The 24,972-nt window shown below is 34.5% G+C and overlaps 4 protein-coding genes across 7 annotated transcripts; 3 read left to right on the top strand and 1 right to left on the bottom strand.

Annotated features, from left to right (window-relative positions):
* Positions 1-4,226: 4,226 nt before the first annotated feature.
* On the top strand, positions 4,227-9,974 carry LOC110428089 (glyceraldehyde-3-phosphate dehydrogenase GAPCP1, chloroplastic). The gene is made up of 14 exons (XM_021443771.2): positions 4,227-4,564; positions 5,081-5,154; positions 5,261-5,328; positions 5,484-5,522; positions 6,193-6,293; positions 7,141-7,253; positions 7,438-7,537; positions 7,657-7,803; positions 8,078-8,138; positions 8,225-8,322; positions 8,427-8,569; positions 8,726-8,809; positions 9,173-9,262; positions 9,490-9,974. Exons 1-14 carry the CDS (start codon positions 4,457-4,459, stop codon positions 9,545-9,547), a joined length of 1,284 nt encoding a protein of 427 aa, XP_021299446.1. The 5' UTR covers positions 4,227-4,456; the 3' UTR covers positions 9,548-9,974.
* Positions 9,975-10,466: 492 nt separating this feature from the next.
* LOC110428151 (UPF0481 protein At3g47200-like) lies at positions 10,467-12,369 on the bottom strand. The gene has a single exon (XM_021443874.2). The coding sequence runs from the start codon at positions 12,134-12,136 to the stop codon at positions 10,826-10,828; it is 1,311 nt and encodes a 436-aa protein (XP_021299549.1). The 5' UTR covers positions 12,137-12,369; the 3' UTR covers positions 10,467-10,825.
* A 5,204-nt stretch (positions 12,370-17,573) lies between these two features.
* LOC110428125 (small ribosomal subunit protein eS19x) lies at positions 17,574-19,204 on the top strand. The gene is made up of 4 exons (XM_021443843.2): positions 17,574-17,752; positions 17,939-18,029; positions 18,121-18,304; positions 18,922-19,204. The coding sequence occupies exons 1-4, from the start codon at positions 17,669-17,671 to the stop codon at positions 18,992-18,994; spliced, it is 432 nt and encodes a 143-aa protein (XP_021299518.1). The 5' UTR covers positions 17,574-17,668; the 3' UTR covers positions 18,995-19,204.
* A 1,333-nt stretch (positions 19,205-20,537) lies between these two features.
* On the top strand, positions 20,538-23,191 carry LOC110428143 (proton pump-interactor 1-like). 4 transcript variants are annotated; one of them, XM_021443864.1, is made up of 7 exons: positions 20,538-20,643; positions 20,726-21,047; positions 21,184-21,363; positions 21,472-21,603; positions 21,760-21,906; positions 21,998-22,203; positions 23,008-23,191. In XM_021443864.1, exons 2-7 carry the CDS (start codon positions 20,763-20,765, stop codon positions 23,078-23,080), a joined length of 1,023 nt encoding a protein of 340 aa, XP_021299539.1. In that variant the 5' UTR covers positions 20,538-20,643; positions 20,726-20,762; the 3' UTR covers positions 23,081-23,191. The 4 variants fall into 4 exon arrangements, with proteins under 4 accessions (XP_021299539.1, XP_021299538.1, XP_021299540.1 ...); XM_021443863.1 differs by having other exon boundaries at positions 21,998-22,192; positions 22,973-23,191; XM_021443865.1 differs by having other exon boundaries at positions 21,998-22,192; positions 23,008-23,154.
* The last annotated feature ends 1,781 nt before the right edge of the window (positions 23,192-24,972 follow it).

Genomic DNA, 24,972 nt, shown 5'->3' on the forward strand with positions numbered 1-24,972 from the left:
CAGTCCAAGTGAAATCATGGTCAAGGATTAGACTGCAACTTTTAAGTAAAGTTTACCTTTTCTCCAAGTGAGACATCTTTTCTTAAAAGACAAAATCATGCCACGAAGGGGACAATACCTCCGAACCAAGCATAGTCCAAAAAGCCTCAAAGCAAACAATGCTTAGTGACACTAACCAAGATTATATCTAAAACAATAAAGAAATTTATAATTAATGGATTAATTCTTTCATAATTTGATGAAATCAAAGCATACAATGTAAAATCTATTTTAAAAATAATTTTTTAGTTATAATAAATTAGTATATAATGAGTTTCCACAAAACTTGGAACGTGTTTGTCATTTTATTTTCTCAATTGTTAAAGGAAGCATGGCATATTCTCTGTGCATAAAAAACAAAAAGCTTCCACGTGAGTACTACGTAGTAAAAGGCTGTCGAAGCCCCACATTGAGCAAAGGTAGGTGTTGAATGGCACGTGGAAACGAGGGTTTGTTCCCAACCACCCTCACAACGTGGCGTCGCCTCCAAGCAAACCTCCCTCTAGGATGGACCGTCCCCACTTCGAGCCACTCGACCAACAGTTTCCGGCCATGCGGTTCGGTTCTGTCCAAGTTTGTTCGGTTGCCAATTGAATCAAGCCATGTCATATTTTAACTCACCACCTTTTGTTTGCAAAATCTAATAAAGACTGTAAGGTGTGTCCTTCCCTCTAGGCAAACGTTTCTTTTTGAGAATAAATGTAGCTATCAAATCCCCAAAAAATAAATAACTAGAATCTCTTAGTCTTAAATTTAAGAGTATAATAAAGAATAATGAGAGAGATAAAGTTAGTGAAATTTTAAAGGTCTAATGCTCGAAAATTTTTTTTGAATTAGTTAAAAAAAATTAAAATAAATTTTATTTTTTTATTATATTTAATTAACTCTTTGTATTTTTGTTTTGAGTAAAATAATGAATGACAAATTTTATCAATTAAAATATCTTTTATAATTTTATATTCACATAACACTCACGTGGTGTTAATGTGGAAAGTAAAAAATGTCACACGATCATATTATTATATTACATTATCATGTCACGTTATCATCAATTATAATACGTTAGTATATTATATTATCATCAATTATAATATTTCAACATGTCACGTTGGCATCATTTGGTATAAAATTATAAGTGGCATTTTAATTAAGTCAACTATTAATCATAAGAGTTAGTTTGGCTCAAAATAAAAGTATAAAAGTTTATTTAATTCAAAATAATAATATAAGAGCTTAATTGAACATAATAAAAGAATGAGGATTTATTTGAATTTTCTTGAATAGTTTAGGAGGTTTTGTAGGTATTACACTAATTTTAAGTATGAACAATAAAATAGTTGTTGTCACTTTATTAATGAGTAAATTTATAGTTTTAACTATAAAATATAAAAAAATAGTTATTAATGAAGTGTTTAATGAAAAATAAATAATAAGTATAGTTCTAAAAACTTTAAATTTCTATTTTCATAATGTTACAATTAACTCGTGTTTGAAAGATAAGTGTATAGAATGTTTTACACTGACGATTTCATAATCAATTGAATTTTGTTTGTGATTATACTCATAAAGTTAAGATCATTAATAAGATTACTTGTAATTTTACTAATTAATTGAAATTCTAATGAATATTTTTTGACATACCCTTAACATTTTGTATTTATATATATTTTGAAAAAGATATAATGCTCAAATAAATCCCTAAACTATTTAAAAAATTTTAAATAAACTTTAATCTTTTATTGCATTCAATCAAACTCGTGTACTTTTATTTTAAATTAAATAAGCATTGTGACTAATGATTGAATAATTATTATTAGTCAACATGAGATTGATGTGGAGGGTGAAAATGCCACATGGTCATGTTATCATGCCAAATTAATATGTTAATTAACATATCATATCATTATCAATTATGATATGTCAACATATCATATTATCATCAAATATGATAAAGTTGGGTTGAGGACAGTGGATCCTTGTTGAACTAGGGAAAGATGTCACTGTTTTTGCATGAAAATGAATTCCACTGGGGTTGGTGTGAACTGTGACAAATAGTATCACAGTAGACTCAAATCTTCATTAATGTAAGGTTTCTATAAGAGATACAAATATCGAGATAGATCCGAATTAGTGTAAGTGTCTTTCTCTTTTATGGGCAAAGAGCCAATACAATAGGGACGTTGCATAATTAAGTAGGATAGAATGTCAAGAATTTCAAATCAGAAAGAGATGAGATGAATTTTGAGTATAAAAACATAGGTTTTTCACCACTTATCAAGCATGTTTTTTGAATTTAAAAATACGAATTCGTGATTTATAAGCTTATTTAAATTTCATTTTCAAAGTTCAAAACTGCATGAGATTACGTATAAGTTTCGACTTGTGACACTCCATATGCCATGACACCTCTGCAAGATAACATTTTGAATATATACTTTTGATAGTCAACAAAATTTATGAATTTTACCATAAATATTTATAAATAATCAAAATATCTGTAAATATACATGAACATATAGATATATCAACAAATTTTTACCGTATGAATAAAAAATTGAATATATATAAAAGCTCAAGTCCTTTTTTTTTTTAAAAAAAAACTAGGTAACAAAATTTAAAATGATGGTAAACCCAATTGACTTAAATTTAAAATGATTGTGACTCCAAATAGTAGCATACGCAGAGAAGGAGCTGTAACAGTTGTGATATTGTCCTTTCGTAGTATAATGACTTATTTAGTACTAGTATTTGACTTTACAACTTCAAAGTGGAAACAATTGACAAGTTGAACGTACGGTGGCGGAGGGGGGAGAAAGTAGAGACTGTCGTGACAACGGAAGAGCCACCAACCCACTACCGCAAGAGCCGACCTGTAGGACCCGGGAAATCTAAAACGGGGAAAAAGCCCTAAGGTGGCCCACGCGCACCCTGCTCCAACGTTCCTTTCGAGGAGGGTTCCACCCTCTGCTACGCGACAAACTCACCTACGTGATTCACACAGTTTGTCTTCACCCATCGTCCATTTCAATACTTTCTCTTTCTTTCTTGGGAAAATCATACAATGCCAGCGCTTTCATGCAACTCTATCACCTCCTTTTCAGCTATTTTTTATAACAAGAATCCTACAGAATCATAGCAAGTACAAAACTAGAAAGGAAAACTTTAAATTGCATTAATCTTTTTTTATTAATCTAAATGTAATAATATTAATAAATGATGTTATTAAAATTCTATTTTTACACATTATTTTGATATAAATGTATTATTTTTTTTATAAAATTAAAAAAATATTTTACATCAATCAAAATTAAAAAAAGAAAAAATTAAGTAACTTAAAAAGAAAGAATACAAAGTTTGTTTTTTAAATTTGGAAAAGAAAGGTTTTAGCTCTGTTTTTAAATAAAAAATCATATCTTAATTAATGAATTAAATCTTTGGATATTTATATAAATTTAATATAATTAAAGGATAAACTTTTTTTAAAAAAGTTGATTAAATAAATATATTTACATATTTGACTTAATGATCTATATGTGTTTTTCTTATTAAAATTGTAAAAATTTTGTTTATGAAAAGTTACAGGTGTAAGAATTGAGCGGATTTTACACGTGATGAAGTACTTGTTTGATCTATTTTTTTTCAGCTTATCTATCTCTTAAAAAAAAAATTATGCTAAACGTAAATTTTAAAAAATTCTTTAAAAAAATAACTTTTTTTTAAAAAATAAAATTTTTTAAAAAAGAGCTTTAGGAAAAGCTCCTATAAAGAGCTTTTTTTTTTTATTTTTTATAAAATACATAAAAATTTTTATTTTTGTTTTAAAAATATCTTCATCGATTAAAAATAATTACAATATTACTTTCTAAAAAATATCTTTTATGATAATTTTAATCAAAATTATAACTTATAAAAAAAATTATAAAAAAATATATCAAATAATTTCAACTTAATTCTAAAAATTATTATTTTTTATAATAACTTCATAATAGTTTTTAAATTAAAAAAAGTTAAACCAAACGGCTCCAAAAATGATGGGTAAAGATTTCACCAACCCCCACACGTGGCAAATCTCGAAGTAGAGACCACTGATGGTTAACATGAGCGCGCACACACAGGAAAAAGAGTTGGTGTTTCCTATTAGGCTCGCACTGTTCTTTAAGAAACTCCGCTCTTAGTTTTAAAACCTCTCAAACAATTATTTGTATAAAAAAATAAATAAAAGAAAATAAAAAAGACTTGCTCTTTCTGTCTCGTTTGATTTTGCATTTAAAAACGTTCATGTTATTTCTCATCTGGGCTCCTGCTTCCTCTCAAAGGCCAAAAGCTTTCTCTTCTTCTTTCTCCTCCTTCGAGATTCTCTAGGGTTTTATTTTTTAAATTATTTTTATTTATTTTTTTCCGAAGAAGAGCTTTTGCAATGGCTTTCTCCTCTCTCATCAGATCCACCGCCGCCGCCGCCACCGCCACCGCCCCTCTCGACTCGGCCCGCTCCGACCTTTCTCCTTCACCCTCCGATCGCCTCAAGGTCCTCTACTTTCCCTGATCAACATCGTATTGCTTTGAGAATGTGTGACACAATTTATTTTTGGTATTCTTTTTTTTTTTCCTTGAGGGGTTTAAGGAATGAAGAGTGAGCTAACTTAAGCTGAATGAATGAAATCTGTCTAACTTTAAATCATTCTTTTCTTGCTATTTTCCCTGGAACCAAACAGAATCTTGAGAATGACAATATCTTCTCACGCATGTTTTGTTAGTTTAGGTGTGCAGACATTGATTTTTGACTTTGTTACGTTTTGTTTGTTTGGTTGGTGAGAAAAACCTTACTTGTTAAGTTGTTCTTGTTATTTTGATAAATATAGAAAATTTGCAAAACTAATGTAGAATGGATTATTCTGTTTTCTTTTTCCCTTTCTAATTTAGTGTTTTAGTTTTCCATAATTTTATATGTTATTTTCTTTTCCATGCTACTGATATGTTTTTGTTGGGCAATCTCAACCCCATTTCTGTGTCAATCTGGATAACAATGCTATATTGTGCACAGGTTTCAAGCATTGGTTTTAGTGGCAACTCCATTTTTGGTGCTGCGGTTTCAACGGGGACATCTTCTTCGTTACGGTTGAGTTATTCATTATTGGCTGTTCATCAAAATCTTCTTTACAGTGCAAATATTTGGTCTTTTCCTCTGATACTAATGGGGTTTTAAAATTATTGATCCGTTTAGGAAATGCAATGCAAGGAGTATCCAACCCATAAAAGCCACTGCTACTGAAATTCCTCCTGCAGTTCCAAGTAAGAATATGGACATTTTTGTTTCATTTATGCTAATTGTTTTTCATGCTAGGGAAGGGTAAAAATGAGAAGGAAGCTTATTTAATTCTGTTCAAGTTATTTGAGAAGTTGCATGCACTGATGTTCTGTTTTTGGCTTATTTCTCATTTGTTTAGAGTCACGGAGCATTGGGAAGACAAAGATTGGAATCAATGGTATGCTTTTTTATTATGATTAAAGTTGTGCTTTTCTTTTCTTGATAGTTGTGTGTATCTACACCATGTTGTTTTTTTAATTTAATCTCCATAGAAAATGATTTAACTTCAGTTAGTGTGCGTATTTGAGTTGTGATCAATATGCTTGCAAAATAGCAGAGAACTAGCCTAGGCTTAGCTCATGTGGTAAGTGTGGACGGGGGTTTGTATAGGTATCCTAGACTGAGGTAGCCAGCCCGTCCTGGGAAAAAAAAAATTGTGAAGAGCTGCAGTTCATATTTATTATTACAATATATACAGTTAAAAATTTACGCAAGTTATATTTGCTCAAATTGGAACTCAGACTGATGCTTACACTACTGTTCTGATACATTATAACATTGTTAAGGTTCAATTAGCTTTTGACCTTTACTTCAGTTGTTGTGGGGCATGTGCTTCGGAACCTTATTTTGAGGTAGGTGGAGCTAAAATCATTTTAGGGATCTTGCTGGGTGGGCCTCGTAAGTATGTGGGACTAAGCATGGGATAGAATTAGAATTCCATCAAAGTATTTGTTGTAAGTCCTACAAGTCCAAAACCAAAGAAGTATACCTTAGTGCAGAAGTTCCTATTGCTCTCCTTAGCACAATGTATCTTGTAACAACTCATTTTTGACAATGAACCTTTGCAGGTTTTGGTCGGATTGGAAGGTTGGTTCTGCGAGTAGCAACTACAAGGGATGATATTGATGTCGTAGCAGTCAATGATCCTTTTGTTGATGCTAAGTACATGGTAATTGTGTGCATTTTATCAGTTAGAACACATTGCCTTGATATAGAGACTTGATAGATTTAACAGCATTATTTAGTAGTTGTGGCAGCCATGTATAAAAGACTTGTATATTCTTAGTACCCATGATTTCTCTTAGCCAGATTGTTGCCAATATAATCAATAAGAGATAAATTTCCATAAATCTTTATCAAGTTCAAGATGGATCTAGATTTTCAATTAGTGAGAAAGCTAGTTATTTGAGATATTGCACTCCTTTCATTAAAGTCTAGTTTATATTTTGTTATTTTTTGTGAATGGCTAAGTCAGAATATAATCACTAAAAGTAAAATTTTCATGAATTTTAAATTAAGCTTAAGATGAGCTTGATTTATGTTTAGCAACAAGGCTAGCTATTTGTGACTTTTCTCTTTCATTAAAGGCTAGCTTCTATTTCTTATTTCTTTTGACATTGTTTGGTTGTCTGAGCAGCATATTTTAATTTTAATTGGTAGCTTGACTGTTTATATGGTTTGACATGTACTTATTGCTTGTTCTCTGCACATTTGGAAGCATTAAATTGCAATTTGAAATACGTATGCTTCTGTCTGTTGATTCTTGTGATATCAAAAAATTTCCTTTTTTTGTTCTCCTGGAGTCACAATCAAAGTTACTTTAGATGTACCAACAATCCATATAGACACTAATTGTTATTGTTTCCTTATTGTGTGTGTGCATGTGTGCGTGCGTGTTTGTGTTTGGGGGTAGGAGGACAAACTCTTTGTCTGCTCTATTCATTATATGCCATGATAACCACCCCTAGCACTAAAAAATTGTTGTTATTTACTATTATCTTTTGTTTCTTATGCAGGCTTATATGTTTAAATACGATTCAACTCATGGAAACTTTAAGGGAACCATTAGAGTTGTGGATGATTCCACCTTAGAAATTAATGGCAAGCAAATACAGGTTGCAAGCAAAAGGTATTATTCTGAGAGTGATTGTCCTTGAGTGATTGATTGGAATTTGAACTAGCTTCTGTAAGCATGTATAATTCTCATGACATAAAATTTACCAATTTCATATAAAATCCTGTTATTGAATTTCATTAAAAATTTGCTATTAAACTATCCCAACTCAAGATAATGTTTAAATAACATCCACCAGGGACCCTGCGGAGATCCCTTGGGCTGATTATGGGGCTGAGTATGTTGTTGAGTCATCTGGTGCTTTCACAACATTAGCTAAGGCATCAGCACATATGAAGGTTAGTTGTCTCTAAGTTTTCTGCCTTTCAGTATGATCACACAAACACAAACACATGGCTCAAGCAGTATGCACTTCTTAAAAGGCTCTAAATTGAACTTTCATGAATGTATTTTATAGGGTGGTGCCAAGAAAGTTGTGATTTCAGCTCCTTCAGCTGATGCACCTATGTTTGTGGTTGGAGTAAATGAGAAGACCTACAAGCCAAGCATGGACATAGTTTCTAATGCTAGCTGCACTACCAATTGTCTTGCTCCTCTTGCCAAGGTATGATCGCATCCTGCGATATTAAGCTATACTAATCTTATCAGTGAAAAGGGCATTTGAACTATTGTTTTCTATTAAGGGTTACTGGTCACTTGTTAGGAGTTTAAGCATGGGGGTTGTGTTTAATTTGTAAGATTTTGCTTGTGTATGTTTTGAGTTCATTGCAGTTGACAATTCCATCTGTCCGTATTTGTCAGTATTAATCATCTGGCCATTTTCCACACGAAGCATCTGGTTCGCTTTTACCTTAGATTTTGTGATCACATGGTTGCAGGTGGTTCATGAGGAATTTGGTATTGCTGAGGGTTTAATGACAACTGTCCATGCAACTACAGGTATCTGGTTATCATGTTCCCCTCATTTATTCGCATAGCACATGATGTTGCATTTTTGTAATAATGTGGTAGCTTTAAATATCCAGCTACGCAAAAGACTGTTGATGGCCCATCAATGAAGGATTGGCGAGGAGGTCGAGGAGCTGGGCAAAATATCATCCCTAGTTCAACTGGTGCTGCAAAGGTATGGGATAGAAATAGCCAGATACATAATTCAAGCACAGGTTTTGGGATACAAACTTTAATTGTAATTAAAATTAAAATATGATTCCTGTGTTTTTCTTGTAGGCTGTTGGTAAAGTTCTTCCAGAACTCAATGGAAAGCTTACTGGAATGGCATTCCGAGTCCCCACACCCAATGTTTCTGTTGTGGATTTAACTTGTCGACTTCAGAAGAGTGCCTCCTATGAAGATGTGAAAGCAGCAATAAAGTGAGTTTTCTAACTTTGGCTTAAGTGTCCTCCTTGTTCCTTCCTTACTCTTCATCCATTCTGATTTCTTTGCTTTTGGTTTCTATTTTGATATTTTTTCTTATTAATTAAGTGTATTTCACATTCATTCGGATTCTCATTAATTTTTAAATATAGGTATGCTGCAGAGGGGCCACTTAAAGGCATTCTTGGATACACAGATGATGATGTTGTTTCTAATGATTTTGTTGGTGACTCAAGGTACTCCCCTCTCTTTTGTACGCATCCATCCCACATTTGCCTTTCACTGTGATGTTATATACTGTCTAAATCCTATGAGGTTTGGAGGTTTGGAAGCATTTTGAGTATATTTAGGCATGAAAAGGTCCTAGTGTGTTTGTGGATTAGGCTCTGCTTACACAGAGTGTTAATTAATTGAGAAATAATGCTTGCTGTTATACCTAATATTCAGTTGGGTTATTTAGTATTGCTGTATTTTTGAAGGCTTTCAAGTTTGCTTTATTTAGATTTAGTTATCTGTTAATTATAAAATCTAATGGATGTGCTTTTTCCTATTTCTTAATTGATGGCATTTATGGTTCTAATGGGCTTGTTTTGTTTCAGGTCGAGCATATTTGATGCAAAAGCTGGAATAGGGTTGAGTGCTTCTTTCCACAAGCTTGTTTCATGGTACGACAATGAGTGGGGTTACAGGTATGTTTTCACGTCTCTCACCCACGCGCACACACCCACACATGCGCGTGCGTGCATGTACACATGCACTGGCACACACTTTGACACTTTCATGACTCATGCATGCATACAGCACCCAATGCACGTACAGGCATACAGAGACAAGCACCATACTGATGCTAATTTTCTGTATTTTCTAACACAAAATATATATCATGTCTGATGGTTTTGTTAAAATTCTGTTACAGCAACCGAGTACTTGACCTAATAGAGCACATCGCATTGGTAGGAGCAACCCGCAACTAAATAATTAGAGAGGTATATGCTGTTGCTATTCGATGCTGCGATTTCAGTGTGTGCTAGAAGTTTGGTTAAGAAAGTAGGTATAAGAACCCGAAGTTATTTGTGTTTTTTGGATTGCTTGTCCCATATAAGAGTTGGGCTTCCCACAAAGCAAATCTGGAATAATGAAAATCCAAACTCGTATGAGTTATATGACTGCTCTTTGTGGAGCATTTTCTTCTCATAAAGCATAACTGTTGGGGTAGTATGTTATCTTTTGAAGGCTGGAATGTTTAATACCTCTAAACCTATCATCAGATGCTTGCTAAAGGGAACTGAAATTGCATAAGATGATGAATGTCTAACAAAATTGCCATTCGTCAATAATTGCGATTAGCGATTGTGCATTGATTAATGAATCAAATGTTCTGGTGTAAGTTTTAATTGCTCAGTTTGTTTTTGCTTAATTCTAATAATTGAACAGTAATTATATAGACTGAATTATTTATTTTTTAAAAAAATTCAATGCTATCAGCAAATTGCTGCCTAATTACGACAAGTGATAAACACAAACGAGTTTATTTTCCCATCATTACACCTAGCGGACGTCATAGGTGGTAATGCAGGGAAATGGGTCCATCTGGGCTGTATTGGTCTGGTATTTGACTCAGTTCCAGCCATTGTAATTAGAAGTGATGGTTATAATTAGATTTATCATAATCAAAATTATTAACGAAAGATTTTATATTTTTGTTTGCAAATAGATTTGATAATTGCGATCATACACAACCCAAATTGTGTTGCCAAATGGGGTCTAAGCCTGCTCTTTAGCAATCGAAAACCCATTGGCATTCCAAAATAGACCATAAATTTCATGCAGTTTGGTCCTCCAATGTATTAATCTATAAAATCATATAGCAGGATTTAGAAGGGAGTATATGACTCATTCGAGAATATAATAGAATTCCACATAACATTAAATGTGACATTAACCCATCTAACTCAAATATTATAAAAAGTACTAGTACATTTTAACACAGTGAAACCGATACGTAGAGCTGGTGAGACGGAATTGCCAACTCCATTATAACTCTGCTGAGTTGACTCACAAGCCCAATCTCTCACATCTAACCACAAAGACGCAACTCCATCCCTTTCTGATGGACCCAAACGTAAATTCTGCTGTTGTTGCTACTTGAAAGCTTCCCCAAGGTTGCAAGCTTTGATATATTAATTCAGATCCAAGGAAGGAGAATCAATGTATTTCCTCTTTACCTTGTGCTTGGGGAGTCAAAAAGCGGCTTAGTTCCTTGCAAGACGCCAGCTGAGGATACCGACTGCTATCTGTAAGACAGAACAATACAGCATGATGTTGTTGTAGCAAAACAAATGGCGCCTAATTGATGCCCAAGAGCTGTTGTAATAGGAGTGAATTTCCCGGAGCTGCTTCCAGAGATACCAATCTCGAACACTGAAGCTTACATTTCTCCCAAGACTATTCAGCAAGTTTATAACATATTTCTCATCTTGCGAAACGCGTGTGATGATGTCCACAGAACGAAGAAATCCAACATCTTCGGGTCGCTTCATGAGGCAATTCATGAAGCATACATACGCGGTGAAATGTTTGGACTGATCTGGCAAACATTGCTCCAGAGCAACACAGTTCACCAGGATGGTGTTGGTGAATTCGTCTATGGCGACTGGAGGGATTTTCAGGGCTAATGGTGGGATTTGAAATTTCCGGAAATCTATCTCCAAGAGGCTTCTTGCTATGTTCTTTCTTACAGTGATTCCGGTACTACAGAGCTCCTTTACACTTTGTATTGAATGCACCAAAGGATGGTGTTTGCTTTGCTGTGGTGGGTCTGTTTTGGCAGAGGGAAGGAGACTCAAGCGGAATAAGTCAAGTAAATGCTTGGGGTGTTGAATTTGGGAGTTGACCATATCTGGAGGGCTACAGAAGGCCTGGTTCAAAAATCTCAAGGCAAGCTGGGGCAAGGTGCGGATTGATGCTCCTTGACCAATGTTGGAGCAATTGAACAACTCCTGGAGAAGGAAAAAGGGTAACTGGTTCTCCAGTTTCAGGAGATCTGCAATCAGAGTTTGGACATGCCATGGCCACGTGACATCGCTACCCTCTTCATATTCACGGAAGAGCTCTACCACGAAGGCCCCATCGCGCAACATCATGTCAACAAGCTCATCATCGGGAGGCATAACAATCTTTTCAGAATAGCATCTTTTTGTGTTGTCCTTGATCTTTATCAGTGTCCGTACATAGAAGAGCAAGCCTCTTCCCAGACTTTCCGTCCGAGAAAGAAATTTAGAAAGAAAATCATCCTTGTGCCTTTCGAAGGGAAGGAGATGATCTTTGCCTCTGTGACGAGGGCCGAATGATGCTAACTTTGGCGATTGGATCCCATCATCTATGCCAACAAGGAAATCAGGAAACGGGCAGATTGTGTAAGATCCAGGATCGTGCGTCTGCTGACGGTACTGCTTCATTTTCTTCTCAATGCGAGCAACAGTATGCTGCAGTAGAATATCATCTGGGCCTTGCAGATCCATCCTACCTGCTGGCTCTTGAATGGTAATGGCAGGGAAGTCCATCCTTTCTCCCAGGGTCTGACCTGATAGTGATATGTTTTTAGTATTTTGATGAATTCCACCCACCCCAAAATCACGCTTGGATGTATGTAATCATGGAAAATTACAAATTTATCCTAACATTGAAAATTTTCCTTTACATATTAAAACGGAGGGCAAACAGCCCTAAAACAAAGAGTTCTTTTTATAAATGGGCGTTATGAATAAGACATTTTTTAGAATAAATTTTTTAAATAATTTTTAATTAAAAAAATTAAAATTTATACAAAATTATCTTTAATTGAATCGACCTATTTATTTGGCTTCGTGTCTCAACTCGAAACCTATTAAAGGGTCAAGTATGTTTATAAGGTCCATAACTCCTCAGTTTTTATCGACAGTCTGTATATCTTATTAGAAGCAATTCTGTCAAAAACATTCCTCGCCAGTTCAACTTTCGAGCATTTTCGTAGTGGTAGAAGCATTTTGGAGTGGTTATCATTCGCATAAAGATTTAGGCTTTATATCGAGTAATGAGAGGAAATTCACATTACGCGGAAAAAGGTATAATATATTTTTATTTTATATTGAACAATGTGGAGAAATGGTTATTCTTCATGTTTTTCATTTATGGTTTTTGAGCATATAAACCTATACATATTGCTTGTTCATATTGATATTCTTATTGTTTGAAATTGTTGAATATAAATATGAAAGTGGTATTGTTGGGGTCGAAAGGTGATCGAGCATGCGTGACTGGTTGATATGTATGCGTTATGACCCTTTGATAGGAATTGGGTTTAAGCTTTAGATATTGCATGACTGAGGGCTTGCTTACGTGGTTGGCACCTTATGCATGATTAGATTTTGGCATGGGGTTAGTGTGTGCATGATTGCATTAGGGTTTAACATTGCGTGACTGGTTGATAAGTCATTACGTGACTTATTGATAAATCATTGCGTGCCAGAATAATTAGATTTAAACATGGCACCATTTAGGGTGTACTTGATTGCATAAGGCTTTAACATTGCATGATTGGTTGATAGGTCATTGTGTGATAGCATGATTGGATTTAGGCATGGCATCACTTAGGCTGTGCGTGATTGCATTAGGGTTTAACATTGCATGACTGGTTGATGGGTTATTGTGTGAATATTGTTCCGCCATGGCGTCACTTAATGCGTGCCTGGTTCGATTACTTGTTCTTAGCATTGAGTGACTTGTTTATAGATCATTGCGTCATTTAATATTAGTAATTGCGTGACTTATCGATAAGGCATTGCGTGATTATTTTTGTATGAAATTGTGTGAGTGTCATAACTGCATGAAATTTATCTGTATGGCATTACATGACCGACATTACATTCATTTTGTCTTATTTTGGGTCAACTGTAATGCTTTAATATGTATATGTCGATTTACTTAATAATCCATGCTCGACACTTGCATTAATTATTCTATTTCAGGGCTATCTAAAAATAGTTAAAATTATTATGAGAGTCATTTTTGATGTGAGCTTCTGTGGAGGGCTATTTCTCAGAAATTCCTCTTGTTTTTTTGTTAATCTATAATGATGGTATTAACTAAACTAAAATGGGAATGTTATCTGTTTTATGTTGCAGATGGCCATCACAGGAACAGAGCAGGATAATGTGGAATCTTTACTTTGTGTGCTGAGGCACCGATGGGGGTTTAACGCTGGCATTAACATCCCTTGTAAGTGGTCACATTTGCATGTGATAAGTGAGATGCTGTGCAAAGTAAATGACTTGGACACGTTGAAGAGAACATGCTTTGGGCATATGATGGATGTCAAATTAGAGAAGAGTTTATTCTGCATTAGTCTCGTGCACAACTTAATGCTGCGCAAAATCAATGAACCCGATGCCATCGAGGATGAGTTATGGTTTGCCATAGGCAAAACGAAAGCTTGGTTTTCTAAGGAGTTCTACATGGTGACAAGATTGAAGTTTGGTGCCCTACCGACTGTTTTTGTCAATCCCTACGAGGCTATCCTTGGAGGAATTCACTAGCAATATTAGGGACCTAGGAACGAGGTGAATTATAATTATTGTGTGTGTATTATATTTAATGAATTGTAATTATTCAAATGTATAAGGTGTGTATTAGTTAATGGCATCTAAATTTTGTGCGAAACGTAATGGACAGCTTATTTTGCTGGGTCTAAGCCAAGAAACGAAGCATCCCCTGACCGATAAGACATTCAAGGTGACTAAGGCGGTATTGCCAGACCATGTGTTTGAGTATGCAAGGGATGGGAGTCCTCCGTGGGGTTTGCCATGGCACGAGGTTGACTCAATTCTCATACCTTACTTTTTTGATGGCCACTGGGTGGTAATGCACATCAACTTGCTGAATTGGAGTATGATGTTAGTTGACTCATCATACAGTTGAACAGATGCAATGAAGTTCAGCTTGCGTGATAAGTAGATAAGTCCATTAACAACATTGTTTCCTATTATATGCCATCAAGCTAAGTACTTTGTCAGCTCGCGTAGTCAAAAGCGATCTTTGACACGGATGAGGAATAAGTTAAATGTAAAAACCTTGATACAGCAAGATTACTACGGTTGCGGGAATTGGGTTATTGTCTCATTGTAGTAGTTGATTGGTTCAGAGGATCATACCTTGAAAGCTAAAGCCATAGACGACCTTTGAAAAATTTTTGCACTGGAGATTTTTGCAAATAGCATCACTTGTTAAATTTTTTAATTTGTTCATTCTTTTTCAATATGTAAATAACATTGTTCTGTATCATCTCCAAATTATTCTTTGTTGTATTATTTACAAATATTTCTTTTTTGTATCATTTAACAAAGAGAAGGGCAGTAAGAACAGTTCAGTATTCATTGATGTGATAAGCATACGGGTCTAATAACAACATTCTTTTTTTCTTATTCATCTCTTAAATTCTGTTAGTATTTTACACAATTTACATGCCAGAGTTCATGTGTTTGCATATGCCAACCCTTTGACTTTATAGCCTATATGACATGTTGAATTGCAATGCATGGTATAAGGTTGTAACCAGTTGATATTGAAATGCATGAATGGTGGATATGGAATCGTGTCATCAGTTGATATTGATTCGCGCAAGTATTTGATATGGAATCATGCGACTACTAAATTTGGAATCACGTGACTAGTTAATATAGAATCACGTGACTAGTAAATATGAAATCGCGTGAACCGTTAAGATTTATAATCGCGTGACTAGTTGATATAGAGGCACGTGAGTAGTAAAAATGGAATGACGTTTCTAGTTTTTATGGAATTGAATGACTAGTTATTAGAAAATCGTGTGAATAGTAAATATGGAGTCGCATGACTAGTTATTATGGAATCGCATGATTAGTTATTATAAAATTGATTGAGTAGTAAATATGGAGTCGCGTAACTAGTTATTATGGAATTGCGTGACTAGTTGATATTGAGTCGCGTGAGTAGTAAATATGGAGTGGCGTTACTAGTTATTATGGAATCGCACGACTAGTTATTATAAAATTGCATGAGTAGTAAATATGAAGTCACGTAACTAGTTTATATGGAATCACGTGACTAGTTATTATAAAATTAAGTGAGTAATAAATATTGAGTCGCGTGACTAGTTATTATGGAATTGTGTGACTAATTATTATGGAATTACGTGATTAGTTGATATTGAGTCGCGTGAGTAGTATATATAGAGTGATGTTACTAGTTATTATAAAATCGTGTGACTAGTTGATATGGAATCACGTGACTAGTTGATATGGAATTACGTGACTTTTTGATATGGGATTACGTGACTCGCTTATTGTGTGTCATGTTCTTTGAAGTAGGGTAAGCCAATTATGATGGATAATATCAAACCATAACCCAACCCCAAGCACCATCATAACAAAATATCCAATTGAATACCTTAAATCTTCGACCAGAAGTATGAGTGAACATATGAAAGTTAAACCACATGTTGAGCGAATTAAAAAATAATAATATACCACAAATTGTTTGCGAACAAATTACAGTATCCTTAATCCAGTTAACTAACAACTCTCAAAATATGAATCTTCATCTGTTATGTTTGACTCAGCCAGAACCAATGACAACTAATGTCCTTTTTCTTAGAAGTTCATGTCAGAGAAACTCATCTCTGTACTATTTCTTTCGACTACATTTCTGCTACATGATCAATTGTATTTGTTCTTTGCATTAGAAGATTCTCAACATTATGTATCCTTAATTCCAATGTCTGCATTCTATCAATTTGGTTACTGAGTTTCTCATCAATCCTCACAAGTATATTATACATCACATCATTCGAAATAAGATCTGGAATAACTCTAAATGGACCACTGGATGGAGTATCATGGGCAAGATGAACTGGGCTACCTTCGACAAAGTTGAATGACTCATCAACACTCATCTCATATCCCCTTTTTAGGAGCCATCCAATAGAGAGATTACGAGGCCAACGACTAGCTCAATCAGCTAGATATATATTGCTTTAGATCCCTTTCTTTTTAACTAGAGCCGATATGATGTTTCCATATGGTAGGGTCGTCTCATCCCGTAGGGTAACTCATCTCATTCTGATGATCATATTGTGCAATATTCAGGTCAAACTGGATTCCAATTAATTCCATCATCCATAGATCCTCAGCACTAACATGCTTTAAACGATTGATCCTTCCTTGTAAGGTGGATGCTAGAAAATTATGTACCAGCCTAGCTGTTACAGATTGCAAATGACGAGCAGAACATGAATTTGTCATGTATGGTTCTTTTCTTCCTGTCACATTAGCCCACATGCCGAACGACTCATAAAATAAGGGAAGTCTGTATTGTCTCTTGTTATACTCCGTTTTCAGGAGCTTCTCAGTATCAAAGGCAGTCATTGTAAACTCTATTTTGGTTTCAAATTTTAAAATTTTGATTAAGGAAAAAAGTTTATCATTTGTTTATTTATTCATTTTAATTTTTTTATAATTTGATTAATTGTAAATCACAATTAAACTAATCAAATGCTTACTCGGAAGAAGTTCATCCTGAATTCTTGATGTATAGCTTCTTTTTATCTTTTTCGACTCAAATCCTTTTCCAATAGTTTAATTATGGAATTAGTAAACAAGTTAGAAAATTTGAAAACCATATATGAGAGATAGTTAAAATTATTTCCTTTAATTAAAATATTTTTAAATATCATTTTTGACTTATTGGTTGGTGCATTTTCTGTTTGTTTAAAAAGTAGGGTTCAAATTTCCTCTTTCTCAATTATATAAAAAAAATAATGTATAGTGATACCAAAGGCATTTTGGACAAACAAATAAAATCAATTCCAAAAAATAAAATTAAAAATGAAAATGGAAAACGTTTTCAAGTTCTGGGTGTGGCTAGTAGGGGGTATTTAAGTAATTTAGATAACGCACGATGGCAGCTTAAAACCCTAGTTCCTTCTGAATCCTATATAGGTTTCTCCTCCTCGGCGGCCGCACAAGAAACATCTCGCGAAGCAGCCAAGGAACCATCTCTGCCGAAGCAGACAAAGAGTGAACATGGAGGCAGCGAGAACAGTGAAGGACGTTTCCCCCCACGACTTCGTGAAGGCTTACGCCGCCCATCTCAAGCGGTCGGGCAAGGTTCTTCTTTTCTTTACTTCCTCCCACTTCACAACTCTTAACAAATTGCCTCTTAACTCCTAAATATTGATTGTTAGAGATGCAACTACTGTCTAGCTGAACTTGTGGAATCCAACATGTCTTGTTTGTTTTTCGTAAATGTAAAGTTGTTGATCTGCTTTTTCTTTCTCACAAAAAATAACCCAGATTGAGCTTCCTCCATGGACTGATATTGTGAAGACTGGTAAACTCAAGGAGCTTCCTCCCTATGACCCTGATTGGTACTTTATCAGAGCTGGTATGTGAATTTGTTACCTTATTAATCTGCAGAATGAGCCATTGTTTGCGTATTTATGTTCTCATGGACCCCATATTCTGTTACTCTGTAGCTTCCATGGCAAGGAAAATATACTTGAGGGGAGGTCTTGGTGTAGGTGCCTTTAGGAGGATTTACGGAGGGGCTAAGAGAAATGGAAGTCGCCCACGCCATTTCTGCAAGAGCAGTGGATCTGTTGCCCGTCACATTCTTCAGCAATTGCAGAATGTGAACATCATTGATATTGATCCCAAAGGGTGAGTTTTCTTAAGTGATATTGTTTTCCTTCATAATTTCTGATTGCTGCTGGCATTAGTGATTTGTTGAAGGTAAATGAGAGAACATCTAGCTAGTATCATTCAAGAATTTGCCTCTTTGTTCAGAAGGAAAATATACATGTAATATGACTGGGTTCGGCTGACGTAATAACTCTGACTAGTTGGGGGCCTATAAGACTATTTTTTTGCAAAGTTGCAATTCTTCAATTGGGTTGGTATCATGGGGAATCATGCATCATGAATGTGTGTGCATAAATTCCCTGTAACAGTCTGAGGTTTATAGCAATAAATTGTGGTAAAGTATAATGTTTGAACTGCAGACCTGAAAAAGAAGGAACATAACCTCTGATATAACTTTATCCAACATGACTTTTAACATACAACCTAAACCCTAATCACGTTAAGAAATTTTGTGTTGCATTCTTAGGATCGTAGCGAGACCATGTCAGAATGATTCCGATGTTAGATATCAATGTTTCGTTTTTTTCTATTCTGAAGAATTTTTTGTGTTTCTTTTCTTATTAGTTATTGTTATTGAATTTCGAGAATCATCTGTCATCTGTTAACATCAACTTAAATTTTATCCTGTTGATCAGCGGTAGGAGAATCACATCTAATGGCCAACGTGATCTGGACCAAGTAGCTGGAAGGGTTGCAGTTGCCCACTGAGAAGTCTCTGTTCCAGAAATTTAGTAGTTTGAATGAGAGCTGTTATAGGAGGCTGTGCTAATCAATTTTCTGTTTGGTCTTCTGGTATTTAGATATGAATTTTTATTTTAAAATCCAATATCCTGGTTGTTTACTGTGACCATCAATTTTGAATTCTATTTAAAGCTCGGTTCTATAAATGGCTAATCTGCTTGTTTGTTTGTGTTTCAAGTATGTTGGAAGCATCCTAGTTCCCTATAATGAGATGTTCATTTAGTTCTATTATGGGCTAGAACATTATCAATCCTCTTAATAATACTAAAACCGCACGAGTCCTTTTTCCTACTCACAGTGCATGCTAGTACTGCGACCGATGCCTTGTGCCTAACTAGGATCCGAACCACTTGTATAAACACAGCATGCATGAATTTTACCTGAGGGCTGATCATAACAGCTGCTCTGCATCAAGAACAACTTAAAGGATACTCATAACCCAAAAGGGAAATCCTCAATTGTACTATCCAACATCATCTTCATGAAGAGGGCAGGAAACCCAACAAAGGGTCAATGAATAGCCCACTTTGCAATCCGGTAGCTAATTTATTTCCTGCTCGTTTGTTAATGGAAGGATATTGTATCTTTCACCACTGATGCGAGATTTTCTCAATCAAGTATGTTTGAAAAAAACAGTGAGTATGCCTTTGCCAGATTACCAGCCATCTTAACTCCTTCCAACAAAGCTTCCACTTCACTCATAAACACACTGCTGGTTGCTGCAGTAAATTCTCATCCTTTTGCCTTCTCCAACCTCTGGTCTTTCCTGCAGACCACCTCGATGCTTGCAGGAGAGAGCGAAGCCTTAAAAGCCACATATGTGAAGGACAATACACAAACAGTTGGAACAAAAGGGATCGTGAACATTCCCCTTTAATGCATGAATATATTGGTGGGGAGATTTCCAGATGTTCCAGCACATGAAATCTCTGTTAGGCTCGACCTCTGGATTACTGACCTGCACAGTAGCAGCATGGACTAGGAAAGGTCTGAAATATTGAAGTTTCAAGTTTAAGTCTCATCATGAGTGAACTTGACCCAATTTTATGTTGAATTTGTCTACCTAAATATTGGTTAGTTATATTTGGTTGATTTCTTATATAATTTAATACTAATTATGATTATTATTTTGTATTTACAAATGTAAGGTCGATAAAGAGAAACCATTAAGCCAAATTGTCAGGCCAAAGAACAGGAGTTTAGGAGCCAAACCCGCCGACAGTAGGAGCTGTATCAAAATTACACAAGGGATGGTCTAATTTAGAACACACACAGCATAATCTTGTCCTGATACATTGCTTCGTGGCATTAATATTTCATATTTTGAAACTTTGAGAAGAAAATAAATAAAAGTCAACATCGAATATAATTAAATATATTCTGAGGTGCATAATGCTTCTCTGGGTTTGATTTTTTATTTCCTATATAATTTGATTTTATTAGTTTAAAATGTAGTAATGGTGATCCGTTGTACCAACTTGGCGTGGGGTGCAAGAGAGCTTGAAGTATAGCAGTTTATTAATATAAAAGTCATCTTATTTAAAGTTGCATTTCACTGTGTCCATCTCAAGAGAAGCCAGAGCCAGAGGGGAAGCCTCTGTATCTGTCCATTGAAGGTAAGATTTTGATTTCTGTTTCCACACTTCCATTTTAATTTCTGCTTGCCCTTTAATTGCTATTCAACGTTCCCCAGTACAGTTGCATTTCTGTAGCTAAGGATAGGCAATAATTAGGCATGGCTAAAGAACCCAAGAAAGGCAACTGGAAGCCAATTCCTGCAGCAGTTGAAGATGAAGGGAGGGTGGATTGCTTGGACTTGCATGAAGGTGGAATTGAGCCTCAAGGTATTGTTTTGAATGAAGATGGTGTCTCCCAAAAGGTCCATCAATTCTATTTTGTCAAGTTTTGGCCCTACAAAGACCCAGAAGAACATTCCAAATTCGAATGGGCAAGGAAGCAGTCTGAAGAACTGGACCAACAGAAGAAACTTCTGGTAGATGACAAGCGTCAGGAAATCATGGTACGTATTAAGAGACATGCATGCACCACAGACATGTATACTTTATCCATGCATATAAATTTTAATAATAATAATAATAGTAATTCATGTAAATTTTATCCATGCACCATGTTGGACGTAATTCTCAACTCAACAGTCAAGTGGAGAAGCTGTCAATTCGCAACTGCAAAGGCTAAGATATCGCAGTGCTGTACTTGAATGCAGCATCGAATGGAAGACAATGATGGTGGATTTCCTGCAAGCGGCTCTGGAGAAGCTGAATGTCCGCAGAGGAGGAGCCACTAGCTCTAGCTCTCCAAGAGAATGTGGTATTCATGTAAGAATAAGCACCGATTGATGGTTAAATTTGAGCTCCACTATTTCAGTTTATGAATTATGATATGCAAATATTCACTTTTGGGTTCTCTTTTTTCTTTTTCTCCAGAGTCCACGAGCCTGGGTGACACATGGAAGCAACAATTTGGCTAATGAAGAGCAGCTCTCAACAGAGATCTCTAATGTCCAACAGGAAGATATCAATTCAGGTTTTCTGGGGAGAGAGCTTAACAATCGTGCTGTAAGCTTTGAGATATTGGAAACTCAGTTATATAGAAATATATATATATATATATATATATATTTATATACATACTTGCCTTAATGCTACTTCGGATGGTTTCATTGATTAAATTTTAATTTTTCTTTTGGCTTCTGGGGACTCTTGGGGCAGTAGTTCTGGTATAGTATGAGCAGAAACAAAGAACAGTTTGTACAGATACTCGAAGGTGTCATGCAGATTGAAGAAAGACAACAGAAAGCTATGGCTGATGCGGCTTCAAAGGGAAACATTTCCAAAAAGGCCATAGAGGAGCAAATTAGAGTAAAATAATCTTGACTTGATCCATCCTTTTTCCACTGTATTCTCCTTCTCCAAGTTGCTAATTACGATATCACCATCATCTCCATTGTAGCTTCTCAATAAGATACCAGAGGTTTTGAGACCGGAATGTTGTGAAGTGATGGCTAAAATCAAGTGCTTAGAGGATGAACTAAAAGCTGTGGACAAAGAGATGAATGATTTGTCAGAGACATTTCAGGGTCTAATCCAGGGAAAGCAAGAAGCGTACGAGTTACTTGTTAGTACCATTAATCAACGTGAAGAAGCGGTATGGTATCTGTATCTTTTATATATATAAATTTATAAAAAATAAATTATAATATATATATAACTTTAATCATAGTTATCATTATCATATGATATGCGATATGAATCGAAAGATATGTCATAATATTAATAAAAAATGATTAAATATAAAATTAAATATAAAAAAATGTATCGCATGATATGAGATACGTATTTTATAATACGAGATGCGTCGTATAATACAATCGGTATATTTTTTATAAGTTTAATTTTAATTAATTATTAAAAATTTTATTTTTTTATTATTTTTTTGACCTAAAACATGAAGAATTATATTTTATGAGTTTGAATCTTTAGATTTTAAACAAAACAAAATACTAAAAAAAATCGAATTCCCATTTAATTTTAGCATGATAAATGTTTTTTATTTTTTAATTAATAAATTAATATAAAGTATATATTTTATTTAAAAATCTATATTGTTAAGGAGTAGGTTAAAAGTTTAAAGTAAAAAAATAATTATCTTTTCAATTTTCATCCTATAATCTTTAATTCTATAAAAAATTATAATATTTTTTGATTTTTTTTATTTTACATGTATAAATGTTTAAAATATTTTACCGTATCTTAAGATACGATATGATAGTCGATACTTAAATACTAAAAAATATGATTTCGATACATAATATGCAGCTCGATTTAAACAAACTATGACTCGAATTAATATTACTCTGGGTTAAATACAAAAGAGTCTAGGAACCAAAATAATATTATCCTTCCTTTTCCTGTCACTTAAATTCAGAAAGCCAACTACTATGAATATCTTTCCTTGCTAAGCAATGCCAAAGACCTTGCTAGAAAGAAAGATGTGGCAGCCCTTGAGGAACTCTCTCGCAGGCAGGTCTGTTGAATCCAAATTGACTTAATTGTCAGTAAATCTGGTTTGAAACTGTAATTAATTCGTGCAAGAAATTAGCTCTCTCGATCGGGACTGTTTACAAGGAATGATGTCTATAATCAGTTAAAGGGTAGTTCATCATCCTAAATGAACAAATCAATCACGAAGGAATGATGCTTAATAATAATAATATTACATGTGAACCTCTTTCCCTTGGTAGTTTTCCTCTTATGTTTTCTCACTTCTCCTCAAAGGACTCCATGCACATTTGGCTTAAGGTTAGGAGTCATTTTGTTCTTGCGTTTGATTAAGTTGGTATACACACTTCGCGGTGCTTCTGGTACTCATGTAGCACATATTCAACAAATTATTTTGAAAGTTGACCTCCGATTGCCAATATTCCATGGACAAGTCCTTTGTGGGTTAGTATGAGTAATGCTATTCATAATAAATGTTACACATAATTCACCCTTCATATTATTATATGTGACTGAAGGAGAACTTTAAACTTTATACAAGAAAGGTTTCCTCTCAACCTATTGTGAACGGAGATTAATTCAACCCTTTAAATAAGTAAAGAATAAAAGCTACGACTAATTTGTGAATAACAAGATATGATCGAGAAATGAGTGATAAAGTTAACAGCTAATAACGTAACATCATTGTAGTCAAAATTTGAGCGAAAAAGCTTACTGACTAAAATATGAATTTCTTTTTTCTTTTAAAATGTCAAATTTCAATACATAAAGTAATTAAAAGTCAAAGTCGTAAAAGTATCATGCATGAGTGGGAAGTGATAAATCCTATCTATATTCATATTTTACCCCATAATTTTATAGGATTTATGGAATAATTCTGTCTATTTAATGTGATTTAGATACTTATTTGATTAATTTTCCTTTCCGGATTAAAACATAAACAACCATGCTAATTTAATGACAATTTATGTGGGCCTAGTAAAAGTAGGAGTTGGGCCAAGGTGATGGTGAAGTATTGGGCTCAATTAATTTACCAAGCACTATATTTCCAAAGGAAAATTTGGGCCATTCGACCTTTGTTATAGAGAAAGCCATGTGTGGGTCAAAGAAGGCAAATTGCTTTGGTGTTATTTTTGGCAAGATCTTCTCTCAGATTTGTTTTAGTAATTATGCATAACATTCACTCTAGGGTCCAAACAAGGCTATAATTTTTATATTTACCATTTTGCCCAATTTGAATGGGATCAAGGGGAAAAATTTGTCACAAGTTGCTGGATAGTGTGAACCAAATTTGAGAATTACAAGCCAGCTTTATTTTTTGGTATTTAAATAGGGTCAAGTTTGAATTTAAATTTTATTTGAAGAGACCTGGTTGAGCTTTTGCTAATCTGCTTTGAATTGATTTTATCCTCATAAAATTAGGAGTTTTAAATCCCATGGATTCTAATGGTGCTAGGATTGTGGATGCAATAACCTTTATGATAGAAGGAGTTAGTGAGTGGAAATGTTTAAACTCCATATTTAATTCAATAAGATGAGTGTATTGGCAATGTGATTTGGTGGAATTCAAGTTGAGGTAGAGGTTTAATTCAATAACCTTTATCATAAGTCATAAGTTACTTTAATTAATTTAAAACTCTTAGTTGGGATAGAGTTCATATGGCAAAGAACAACTAAGACAATACCCTAAGAAAAGATTAGAGTTTTGAGTTAGGAGGAGGAGCCCTAGCCGTCACTAGGAAAGAAAGAAAGAAAGGCAATTGAAAGCTTGGAGAATTATTTTATCAAGAAATGTTAAGGATTATCTTCTTTAAACCTATCTAAATCCACCAAACTAAAATAGTAGAAAATCAAATTCCAAACTTCCAGCGAGTAAATAACCATAGAGATACTGGGAAGCATAAATATGAACTTAATTAGGTACTT

This window comes from Theobroma umbraticum, unplaced genomic scaffold (assembly GCF_002168275.2).
Source record: "Theobroma umbraticum cultivar Fairchild unplaced genomic scaffold, ASM216827v3 scaffold_25.0, whole genome shotgun sequence".
Taxonomy (NCBI): domain Eukaryota; kingdom Viridiplantae; phylum Streptophyta; class Magnoliopsida; order Malvales; family Malvaceae; genus Theobroma; species Theobroma umbraticum.